General features: G+C 39.6%; 1 protein-coding gene across 1 annotated transcript; it reads right to left on the reverse strand.

Annotated features, from left to right (window-relative positions):
• Nucleotides 1–1697: 1697 nt before the first annotated feature.
• Nucleotides 1698–5010, reverse strand: LOC105687739 (pickpocket protein 19-like). The gene is made up of 7 exons (XM_048651372.1): nt 4737–5010; nt 4421–4663; nt 4053–4335; nt 3716–3985; nt 3544–3597; nt 3229–3462; nt 1698–3107 (listed from the first exon to the last, which is right to left on the reverse strand). The coding sequence occupies exons 1-7, from the start codon at nt 4911–4913 to the stop codon at nt 2845–2847; spliced, it is 1524 nt and encodes a 507-aa protein (XP_048507329.1). The 5' UTR covers nt 4914–5010; the 3' UTR covers nt 1698–2844.
• Between the last annotated feature and the right edge of the window lie 7481 nt (nt 5011–12491).

Below are 12491 nucleotides of genomic sequence, written 5' to 3' on the forward strand. Positions count from 1 at the left end.
TGCAAGTTAAATGATTTGATGTTTGTGATTTTTGGACGTATTCGCTTTTTTTTTCGTTTCTCTCTTTTTTCTTATTATCAGAGAAAGATTTTTCATGGATATACAAGAAAATGCACTTTGAGATTTTGCCAGAATATAGCTCTATATCGGATCTAAACGACGATCTCGGAAAAGGTGGAAGGGTGAATAATGTATTATACGGTCAGCGTGAGTTTTAATGTACAGGGTGTCACATTCTTAAACGTATCGCGGCGGAGTAACTCGAGAATTCGTGTTCGAGCGGAAATATAAACAGGGTAGAAATTGAAGGGATTTTGAAAGGACACGATTTTCAGATTTCAATTTTATTATTCTTCTGGTGTTAAAGACTTGACTTTTTTTACCCGTGTGAAAATTCATTTCGACGAGCGTTGCCGGTTTATCGAACACTAGAATTTTCACCGTCATAGTTAGAAATTTTTCAACTCCCATATCATCGCCACAATCTTTTTTACTCTAATTAATTTTACCGTCAATAAGTTTTGATCAAAATATTTTTCTCCCCAAAATGAAAAAGGTTTCGATCAGAGTTATCCTTCCGTTTACCATAAAAACTTTATAAAATGGAACACCCTCTACACAGGTTTTCATCGAGCCAAAACAAAATTTGCTATTCTATGACTGTATTAACCCAGAAAAATTCGTCTCACATATCCCAGCAGATTCTGACGTCGAAGACCTTATATACCACTTTGTTAAAACGACCTTCTTTTTTTCCGTGAATTTTTCTTCTCTTCTTCTTTTGAATTTCGTTTACGAAAATTCTAATTACAGAACTCATCTTTCAGTCTGCTAACTAAATATAAATACAAATAATCATTCGTCACATGGTTTATTTTTTTCAACTCCTTTGTTACAGATCCTCGAATTCGCATGTTAAGGAACGGGAATAATAAAATGAAGGCGAAGGAAGAAAAAAATTTATTCCGACTTGTACTTTTATTATTTATTTGTTTTAATCTGAATTTGAATTTTTCATCGCTGTATGCAACACGCGGTTTTCATGGCGGCGCAAGTACAAAGGATAAAATTACGCGGGATAGGGGTTTGCTGACACAAAACACATAACAGTTGCGCATAAAACGACAAAATGGCAAGCTACACCGTACAACCGTACGTGTATACCTATGTAATATGGTACTAACAATAAGTGTACAGGTAGGTATACATGTACAATTTGGCTGATTCGCATTGAAGATATATATATATATATATATAGATATGCATACACACGTATACTCGTGCACGTGTATATAGGTGTGCGCATAAAATTCCGCTTCACGATCTCCATTATGAATGATAAAAATTGAGTTTGTATTCGTTTCGTTTTCCCTTCATCGCCGTTGAACCGGGTCGGCTGTTTGCGGTGAAGGTAAAATTCCGGATGCGATAACAAACCGGTTAAATATTGTCCAGATGTAATAAAATGGACTTTGAACTGTTCCAATGGTTGAGGTCAGGCGGGTTCCGGTATGACTCGACATTTGCTACCATCCACAACCAACCGACCGACCGACTCACTCATCCTTTCACCCTTCGTCCTCTTTCGACCCTCTCAACGTTTACTGATCCGTTCTCACATCAGTGGTAACGCGTGAATTCATCAGCACATAATGGTGCTTCACTACCGTGTCGTACCGCTTTGCCTCGTTTTCCCGAACCACCCACCCCCCTCGCCCCCCTTTTCCTTTTTCCCCCTTTCTCATCTTCCTCATTCGACCGACTCGCTACCCGGGATCAACCCTTGACCCGATCTTCGACCTGACGCTCGAGTCCGGAACCTCGACGATTTATGGGTTGAATAATCAACGAACAATTTTACTTGCGTTTTTCGTATCAATTATACACTCGATAAGGTGATCGATTGTTATAACTGGCTGGTTCCCTTATTTTGTCTTTTCCTTCCGCATCCTCGGTTATTTTAAGGCTTATATTCCTTCGGGACGGTAATTGGACAGCAAACGGACCGGCAGGACCCTTGTCTTCTGATTAAATGATCATCGCGCTCTCGCGAAATATGTCAAATCGCTTTCTCTTTGTGAAATATTTAGAAACGTCGCGCCGATCGATTCGGGAAATATCAATCGCCTCGAATCCTGAAGGAATTTTAGGCAACCGTCGCGTATATTTTCCCAAAATCTCTCACGGCTCCTGCAATAGGTAATTTGGAGAAAAAAAAAATTTGAAGTTTGAAAAAAAAAAGAAATAAGAAGAAAATACCGTAAAAACCAGCGACCACTTTCGCAGGATTACGTGAAAATTTAATGACATGTTTGCTCGGATGGTCAGGATCAACCAGGAAACCCCATTACCTATACCTGAACAATTCCTGTCCAATAATCGTATGAATTTAACGAGATTCTCCGTTGATTTTTATTTTCTTCATTTTTAACTTTTTTTTTTTTACCACGACGATCGCTCTCGTATATATCTGTATTGGTATTTGTACCGTACATACGTTGTATGTACTCGTCGGACTTAAATAGCCGTTCCCCTTGACCTCGAAAAACTTTTTATCTTGAACTTTGATCTCGAATGTAAAAGATTTCGACGACGAAATAATAACGCCAGCCGGATGTAGTCCTTTAATTTAATCGGCCCCGTTGACGTTTATAATTGGCCGATGCTTCAACGTTTCGGATTTTCCATATTCGTTTTTGCGTGCTTCTCGAAAAATTTTGTATTCCTTTGTAACGCTGCACAACAGAGCTATGGTTAATTACGAAAGCGTATCCGTATATTATAACATCGCAACGAAACGCAAAGAACAAATGCCCCAAGAGAAGGTATTTTTATAACTGGCGATCAGTACTTATAAAAATTCATCGATCGTTGATTCTGATCAAAATCCACGAGAGGCAGGACCACTCCGTGAACGGTTTGGACCGACGGTTGTTCGGCCCGATCGAAGTTCTTCAGTTTTTTTTTGTCCCCCGTACGTTTTCTTGAAAATTTCTCGGATCGTCGAAAAGCTTGACGAATAATACCGACGGTCAGATAATAGAAAATCTCAACGGCGCTCAGTATCGAACCACCGAGGAACAGGCCGATCACTCCTCCGAAGGAGACTTGAAAACAAAGTAGAGAAAATTGAAATGAATAAACGAGGCGAAACGAAATTCGATAATTGATCGCATGTCGTCTGAATCCCTTTTTCGTCTCTATTGGTTTGATTAATTTTGTTTTTACCGAGCAAATCCAGCGGCGTGTGAACCATGTCCGTTCTGTATCGTATCATAGTTGAAGAAGCGAAGTGAACGTCGACCAATACGGTGTCAGACGCGATCGCTTTCCCTAACGCGGTATGACTGATCTGATACATGTAATCGTACACCTCACATTCCGGCAAACAGCTGCAATTCATTCCCGCAGCAGATCGGGGAAAGTATTTGTTGTCCGACACGATGTAGTGGTTGAAGAAATCTGCATTATTTAAATCATTATGCTTGAGTGTTTATGGAACGAACGAGTTTTCGATGAGAGTAAATCATTCGATCTGAATACCGTTCTCCTTATCCAAGCAAATCAGATCCCCCCAATCGCAGTCGCGTTTGTTTGCTGTAAATAAATTTTGATATCGTGTTCTCATCGATTCTTGCAACATGGATTCGAGCGAAACGTCACTTTAAAAGTCGCTAAAATTATAAGAAATTTCCAATTATATATTCGAGCATACCTGCTGGCATCAAGAAATAAGGATTGCAACCGCAACGCGAAATTACGTAGTCTCGCCTGCATCTGGTCATGCAATATTCCTGGTTGTACTCATTGTTCGGATTCGGTACGCAGGGCATTTTATTCTCCTGCAATGTGAGGACTCTTTTGGTCGCGTAACTCGACGGACACTGTACGGAAATACTGGCCATAGTTCCGATTCCAACATTTTGTCCACTTGATGCCCACGACGTCGGATGCCCGATGAACACCGTGATCCCAAGTGCGTTGCCTGAAAGTATGTTCGAATTTTTCGGCTCGCTAAATCATTTATCCCAAGCGATACGATTCACTTTTACCGGATCTCGGAGGCTGATTGGTTTCGTTTAATTTCACGTAAAATCTGATCCCGTGCCATTCACCCATCCAACTCGCTCTCCTCGGTCTCGCTACTTCGCTGTACTTTTCCATGTCGTGATCAGCGGTCTCCGAATTGAATGAAAAACAGAAGCCGTACTCGGTTCTCTGCTCTTCGAATAAATCGCAACACTTTTCATAATCGTCGCGCCACCAACAGTTCTTGAGAAGTTTCGAACAAGTTGGAGCGACGCTTCGAAGGAATGTCGTCATGTTTTGCATCCCTGGAGAAGAGAAAAAAACGAATCGAGCGATTCGGAAAAAAATTGATCCATCTCGGGCTACCGACGTACGTACCGTCGAAAAATGTCATCGAACGATTTCTCAAGAAACGAAATTCATCGAAATCACCGAAAGTAAGGGAAGCCAATTTCGTCACAACTTCTCTATAGGTCTTGATAGCCTCTCGGTCACCCTTAGGCACCATTTCCTTTTCGATTTCCATCGCTTTTTGCCAATCGATTCGACTGCTGGGGCAAAAAGTAACGCTCGGAAACGGAAGATTCCATATCGGGTAGTTCGTTGTTTCGACCACCGTCGATGTACTGGCCGACTGAATGAGAATAAAATTCAATTCACCATATCTAACTCCGACTGGTCATCATTATCGGCTAGAAATCGATCACCTTGAACCTCGTCGATAGCAGGTAAATCACGGCACCGGCGCTCACCACTGACGTAATAAATAGCACTGACCAAATCAGACGATCCATTAAATGCGCACCAGGCTCGACGATATAATTCAAGCCGTGAAGAGAGCTGCGTTTGCAATAACGGACCAAAGTATTCAGCAAATATTTCATTGGTTTCGCCGCAGTAAGTTTGCTTCGTTGAAATTCTCTCTTTCGATTGTTGTCCAACCCATTCCGACGTTTTAATATCGACGGTTCGTTACCGTTGTTGATGCTTCTGATAACAAAAGTTTTCCAATAATTTCCAATCGCAAAAAAATCGCGATTGTCCTCATTAATTATTGTATTGTTCACTTTTCCCTTGTTCTAGTTCGCTGGAGCAATCGGAGAAACGAAAAACGAGAAAGAAAAAACAAAACCAAAAAATTAAAAAGGATCAAAATTATATCCGTCCAATTTAATTGTTAACTGCGGAGTGAAGCGTAAGTATAGGATACCGTAATTGTTTGAATTTTTTACTAAATAGTCATTAACTCTCGAAACATCTTACTAATTAAATTATTTAATTAATTAGACCGCGCGGGAGATCTCCATTGGCCACAAGGGGAATTAAAAGGGAATGGCGCGATTTTCTCGTTTCCAGTAAAGTTATATTCATGAATTTTAGAATATATAATTAGGAAAAAGTAATCGCCCAAGTAAGATGCAAAAAAAAAAAAAAAAACAATAATGAGAACAAAAAAGAAAATCATTCATTCAAATCTCATGGAATCTTCGTTCAAGTGTACATATCTTAGATATCAATTTAAATCTCACCGAATATTTTTTCTCGCCATTCATACAAGTGTACAAGTCTCTGGGAAATCAAATCACAGCTAACGGCTCTTTTAGATTCGTTTCTTTTTTTGTTTTTTTTTTCTTTCGTTTTTTTTCCTCTTATACACGATCGGTGTTAAAATTCTCCCATCAAAATCGCACCCCGAAGATTAGCCCTCGAGCGTTCGACGTCGTACTGAAAGTCACCAATTATTTCTTTCACCGCCAGCTCGCTGGGACTTTTGTATCCTCCTATTTTTTTTGTTTAGCCTTTTTTTTTTATCACGAAATCAGACCAAACAAATTTTAGCCTAATCGGTCGGAGGATCGTGTATGTACACGTCGGTTAGAAGCCTGAAAGCTATAATGAAACCTAATTTGTTTGAATGGTTAGGTATTTGTTTTGTCGTCGGAAGCGCGCGTTGATTATTACAATGACATATATACTGTTCCTTTTCATTCTCTTTTTTCTATCCGCTTTTCCGTCTCCGTTCGTTCAACGTTTCCCTGTTCATTTCAAAGCGGTCGCTCTTTCGCACACGTGCGACGTGATCGTATCACGAGATCTCTAATTTTATTTACCGTAAGGATAAAGTGGAGTAATTTTTGTCTTTCTTTTTTTTGTTCAGCTTTTTTTTTGGCACCAATAAAAAAATCTATCCAATTTTTTTCTTCAATGAAATTTAATCGTCATTTTAATCAATAATACATATGTATATATTTTTCATCGGGTCGAAATAAATCGAATAATTATTTACCGTTTGATAAAAATTCCAAATTTTCATAATTTTTCGCGCAAATGATAAACGAACATTTACGCAGTGGATGCACTCGAATATACATATATGTATAATCTACGGTGTGACCAGTGAGAAAAAACAACCGAGATAGAAAAAAAAAGCGATCGAATCAATTTTATTACAACGATAAATTTGGAATCCCATATCTGCGGCATAATATCCAGTGGTAATATTCAATCTATATGTATATCTGGGACACGAAAGAATCGACGGGTGGAGGGTGAGGGGTGAGATAGAGAAAGAGAAAGAAAGAGGAGGTCAGTTAGATCTTTTGGGGGAAAAAAAAAAACCAAAAAAAGTAGAGTTGTAGAAAGGGATGAAAAAACCACGCGACGATATGGGAATCGCGAGGAAAAGAGAAAGCGAAAGGATCTCTCCTTATATCATGAAACGGAGATGAGAGAAAGGAGAGTAGCGAATAAGTAAAAAGAAAAAAAGAAAGAAAATGGAGAGTATAGAGAAAGCAGAAAGGAGAAGGAACCGCGAGGGTCCCTATTAACCGTAAATGGTCAACAGAATCGTGCAATATTTTTGCGTTAGTGGTAACGGTCAACGTGCGGTCGGACTACCAAGCAGAGAACCCGTCTCCCAAAATCCTGCACAATGCGCGTGAAAACCGCTCCCGGTCTTAACGGTATACGACGGTATCCTGTGATATGGTGAGCGTGAAATTTTTCGACTGATAATATTTTCATATAAACCAGAGATTTCGCGTCGACTCGGTCGCGCTACTTTTTACCCTCGCCACTTGTTCTTAATTCTCATTTTTCTCCTCCAATTCTTTAGGTTCATCTTGGAGAATCTGATCGCTTTAACACGTCGTACGAATTTGGAATGAGTTCGGCATTTCGTTGAGCTACCTATTTTTGTTCGGATGCAGGGTTTTGATAAATTTTGCGTCGAGATTAAGACCGATGAATAATTATAATTGAGTATCACTTTGAACCAGTTTTGAAATCCGGATCCAAGTATCCGTCTCTGTCGCTTGACTATAATTAGCGATTCCAAGTCTAGACATATAATTCTAATTAAATTAAGAGACTCGGAGAAACGAGGCGCGACACCATGCGGTATACGTATATACGGCAGACCTCAAATCTTAATGGGGTATACGTATATTCGTATATTTCGAATCACTAATTCGACGGAATTTCACGAAGTGAGAAACGTAAATTTGACACGAGAAATTCACCCTTGGAATCTTTAAGACCGATCAAGAAACTCAATTTTCACATTCACCTGCGACGCATGTGCTTTTATTATTATACCAGGCTAGACTCAATTCCACCGAACGAATTATATCGAGTTCGAAAACTGATCGGATAATTCACGAATCTGCACGTAGTCCACCGGTCAGAAAAAAGTTGAAGTATGGAAATCGAGAATTTTATTGGTTCGGGTATTTATATTTTTATTGAAGTAGGAAGAGACGAACTTTTGAGCGATCGGTTGTGGATTTGGTCAGAAAATACAACTCCTCTTTTCCCTTATATCTGCACCTTTCGAGTGTCGTGAACGTACTGGTGCAACTATCGTCCATCATTCTTCTTGTGTCACTCATTTTTTTCGCTCTCTCTCTCTCTTCTCTCCCTTTCCCCTGCTTTTCTAAATTTTTTGCAACCTCGTTAATGCCGATGTTTCGCTGTTGATGCTCCCTAATGTCTTCGTATAGTTCCAGTATCGATATATCTAATTGGGGATCCATAATTTGCAGACCATTTTCATCACCAAAACTAGAATCATGTCATCGATTTTTCCGGCGCCACAGCGCCTCCTCCTAATTGTCATTTATTCTTGATTACCATAGATTCTACTTTTTACCGTACACATTTTCTCTGCCCGTAAGTAAAATGTCTGAGTCTTTGGCTCGTGCTTCGCTTATTGTAATTTTATTTTTTTACATTTTATTTCAAAACGTATGCATATTAGGTATTATCGATACTTTTTGTGGTACGAGGTCCTCGGGGAGTTTTGCTTCTGGATCGATAAATTTTTCTTTCTCTCTCATCGTGAATCCTAGTAACGTTCGCACTTCGTATTTGACTTTATCCGCACTTACTTACAACTTACTTGTTAGTTAGCCACGCAGAGACATTATACATAATATTCACCTATAGATGTACCTAATATCGGCGTAATTGAAACGTGCATAATGTAAATATGTCATATACCGTACCCCTGGTATCTAAGCAAAGTGTATACACCTGTGTACACGTGATGCATCCGCTAATCTCTAACTTCACAGAGCCTAACCAAAGCACCGCTAGATTATATAAAATATTTCGTCGCAATGTATGTACATAATCGCCAAGGGATATCAAAGTTAACGAGAATTTAGCTGAGGAGCTAATTTTCAGAGCTAATGTATAACAACGTTCAAAATATTAATAGGCTGACAACTAGACGTCGATCTAAAATTTCCGATTTTCAATCTCGACGGCGAAAGTTGCATTTTTTTACAACAACGATTGCGGCAAAAACGATGATAATAAAGATGATAAAAAAAAAAAAAAAAAAACTGATCGAAACAATCTAGTGCGAATATCAAAATGCACACCTCTGTATTATCACTTCCATAGTCTGTCCCGATACTTTCCAGTTTCTCACCCTTTTTGTTTCGATATTATTGTTTTTTTATTCCCCTGCAGCTTCCCCTTCGATACCTCGTCGGAGTCAAAGTCTCTTTCTTATTTCCCTCTTCCCTTATTTTTTCATTCTTTTTTCTCTTACCTTAATTCATTCGATAGCTCGTTCGCTCTTCGGCACCCTCACGCGTTTTCATCTCCGCGTAAAGAAAGAGGAAGAAGAAAAAAAAAAAAAAAACAGTAAGTAAGGTATAAAAAAAAGAGAGGAATAAAAAAGAACGGGAGGAGATGAAGGAGAGGAAGAAAGAAGAGGAAAAATGCGTATTGACTTCGGGCAATTTGCGAAATTGCTTTTATAAACCTTTCGGAAGTTGATTTTTACCATCGCGTTATATGTATCTATATACCTATATTATGGTTTATGGAACAGGTATATTTCGCGTACATATTTATGTACCGTTGCTTCATTTTTTTTACATTGATTTTCATCCACACGCATTCGAAAAGTGTGCGTGTACGTGAGAATTCCTACGGCGGAGGGGAAATGAGAAAAAAATAAGTTACGTAATACTTTCGTGCTCCTTTGACTCGTGTCCAAAATTTTTCTCTTCTCTTTCTCTCTACGGCTACACTACTTATACGTGTAAGTTGAACCAATTTCCTAAAAAGATTTGCATAGAGTGTATGCGACATCTTGTTCAAAAGTTCCAGTGTTTTTGTAGAAAGTTCGCGCATTAAAATCTAAAATTTCAGAGATTATATTCAGGAAACTGGTAAAATTAACACTTTCCAGACGATAACGATGAACTACGGGCGGCTAAAAATGAATAAATTTTTAAATAACTCGAAAATCATATTCCGGTTACCGAATTATTCGTTCGTCGAGATACGCCTTTTTGGATTCTCGTACACACGTGTTCTCAAACTGATTCACACCCATTTTTTTTTTTTTTCGCATATTTTTTCATCCTCGAAAACGAATTTCCGAACGTTACCGTTCACATCAAGGAATCCACTGGATCGAGATTTTTTCCACTTCTTTTTCTTCGATAATAATTTTTTTTTTTCTTCCATTTATTATGATTTCGTTTTTTCTATAGATCTACGGAGCGTCCGAGGTATGCGTATAGTTTCAATTTTCCCAACCTGGAGCAAAGGAAGCGGCAGCCGAAGTAACAGCGGCAACGTTTCTACAAAGTTTTCTAAAAGCTGTTGAAACAGTTACTCGGGGTGGAAAGAGGGGTAATTGGCCATCGAACTAGGTAATATAAGAAAAGTGATTCAACCAGCCATTTACTCAAGATTATATTCTGTTCAATCTACGATCCTCCGAAAGTACTTTAAGCATGCTCATATCTGAGAAATACTAGTTTCACATTCACGTTCTCTCGAGATACAGATATACATATAGGCGCTCCGCTCAAGTTGAGTCGACCGTCGTGATTTTTCTCCGCCACATTCGATCCGATTCGAGAAAAATTTCACACGAATGTCCTCGCGCCGTTGAACACTTCATACATCGTTTTACGAAAGTTTTCGAAACTTTCTTTATCCGAAGGAGAAGCATTTTGTTTCCGTTTAATCATCGAAAATATGCGTTACTTTTAAAGGGCGGAAAAACACTAATGAGATGAAAAGAGAATTGAACAAATAAAAGATTGAAAAAAAATGAAGGAGCTCCAGGGTAACGTTGCCCCGTGTTCCCGTAGCTGCTACAACAACATCACTTTTGAAGTAGCAAATTAATAAAAAAGTATTATAAGAAAAACTCCCGGGACCGAAGCTGTGCGAGTTAATTAATGCCATAGCTGCAGAGGTGCCTTGTTGCCTCGAGGATTTTTTTTCTCTCGCATTCTTTGCACCCCGTCAAAACAAGAACAGAAAAATAGGGGCGGGTGGAAGGTGGAAGGGGAGGTGAAAAAAACTCAAAGGTGGGTGCAAAAGACATTTGGATCGAGTGAGTAGAGATTTTTTTCTTCTCGTGAAAGGGATGTCTCGTACACGTACATATTATACACACGTATTATAAAATTACTTTTCATGAAACTTCGGAATCAGAGGGTTGCAATTGTTTTTCTTTCATTCTCTCGTTTATGAACTATCTGGAGAGGTTCGCGGATATTCTTTTCCGCAGCTTGCAGACAATCTGTAGACGGTTATAATTTAATCCAATGGATTCTTCGTTAGCATCGGAACGAACGAATCGATTGAATAATTGATTGAGTAAATGAAAAAAAAAAAAAATACCGGGGAAAGAAAATACGAGTAAAGATGTTTACGGAAATGTGATTGCTAGAGGAGGAGAATATCAGCGGTATAATTCTCATCCCCTCGTCAAACGTCGTAAGTACGGCGCGGTAGGCGGTCCCCCCTGCGATTTATATGTACCGTACTATACCGTAGTGTAAACATGTGCGGAATATTGGGAATATGTATTTTTCCCCTCTTTTCTACCCCACGTCATCGTGACGAAGCTGTCGAAAAGCTGATGAGCAAACACCCCCGATATACATACATAATCCGAACACTCCGTTTCTAATACAAATACTCAGTTTACCAAACGCTCTGTACGGTAACGAAATGTACCCGTATATTTTTTTCTACCCGGCAGTCACTTCGCCTTCGAGAATATTCGACAAAGATTTCCAAAGATTTTCGCCTCGTTCCGTACCTCGTTTCATAAAACTGTACGATTATCCGACGCCGAGAGCAGCGACTCGCGTCACGTCGTCCTAAGTTTTTTCATTTAATTTACCTGGAAAAATTCGATCAGCTTCGCGGGTGTTTTTTCACGAGATACTCGAGGAGGATTTCGAACTATTTCCGTGCGATATTTCCGGTTAGATGAGAGACGCGTGGAGAAAAATGTAACGGTATTTTGACCCTGACGCCGTTGCAGCGTGCCATCGCATTTTTCCCTCGACGATTCCACCGGCGTTCGTTTATTCGTGCGAGAAATGCATGTAACTCGGAAACGGGAGTCAGCGCACCGTAACCTATCGCAAACGACCTCCACCCTTATCCAGTCTTCGTTCTCCCTAAGCCTAACCTTCCCCAATATATACCGAACCCTGGATTACATCAGCCAAACAAGGGGAGAAATCCCGAGGGACGTGCAATCATTTTTCCCTACAGGAGTCCCGAGGTTGTCCCAATCAACTCGCCTACGAAGCCCGAAACCCCAACGAATCCAACCCCTCGATACTCCCCGCGATTATTTCGGGGGAATTTTCTTCCGCGTCATACGGACGTGCTCTTATTTTTCTTTTCTTTGTTTTTTTTTTCAATGCAGCTCATCCGTCCTGCCGCTACTGGTAATTAATTTTTTTCACCCTCGTCCCGCTGGTCTTTACACACATTTCGAGGACAGGATGACGGTGAATAATGGGAGACGATTTTCGTTTTTCCTATTTTAAAAATTTTTTTCCCAAGTTTCCTTATCGGGTAGTTACGTTCGCGTGAATCGCTTGAAATCCGTCCAGATGCGATTTTTTAGCCGAATTTCCCCTTTTCATAGAATAATTAGAGAAGACGATTTAATAACGCGC

The sequence above is a fragment of the Athalia rosae genome, chromosome 2 (genome assembly GCF_917208135.1).
Source record: "Athalia rosae chromosome 2, iyAthRosa1.1, whole genome shotgun sequence".
Classification (NCBI taxonomy): Eukaryota; Metazoa; Arthropoda; class Insecta; order Hymenoptera; family Athaliidae; genus Athalia; species Athalia rosae.

Coding starts and splice junctions, on each gene's coding strand:
- LOC105687739 (XM_048651372.1), bottom strand. CDS start 4,913: ATGAAATATTTGCTGAATACTTTGGTCCGTTATTGCAAACGCAGCTCT. Junction 4,336..4,420: donor TCTTGAGAAATCGTTCGATG/ACATTTTTCGAC, acceptor TTCTCTTCTCCA/GGGATGCAAAACATGACGAC. Junction 3,598..3,715: donor TTATTTCTTGATGCCAGCAG/GTATGCTCGAAT, acceptor ATTTATTTACAG/CAAACAAACGCGACTGCGAT.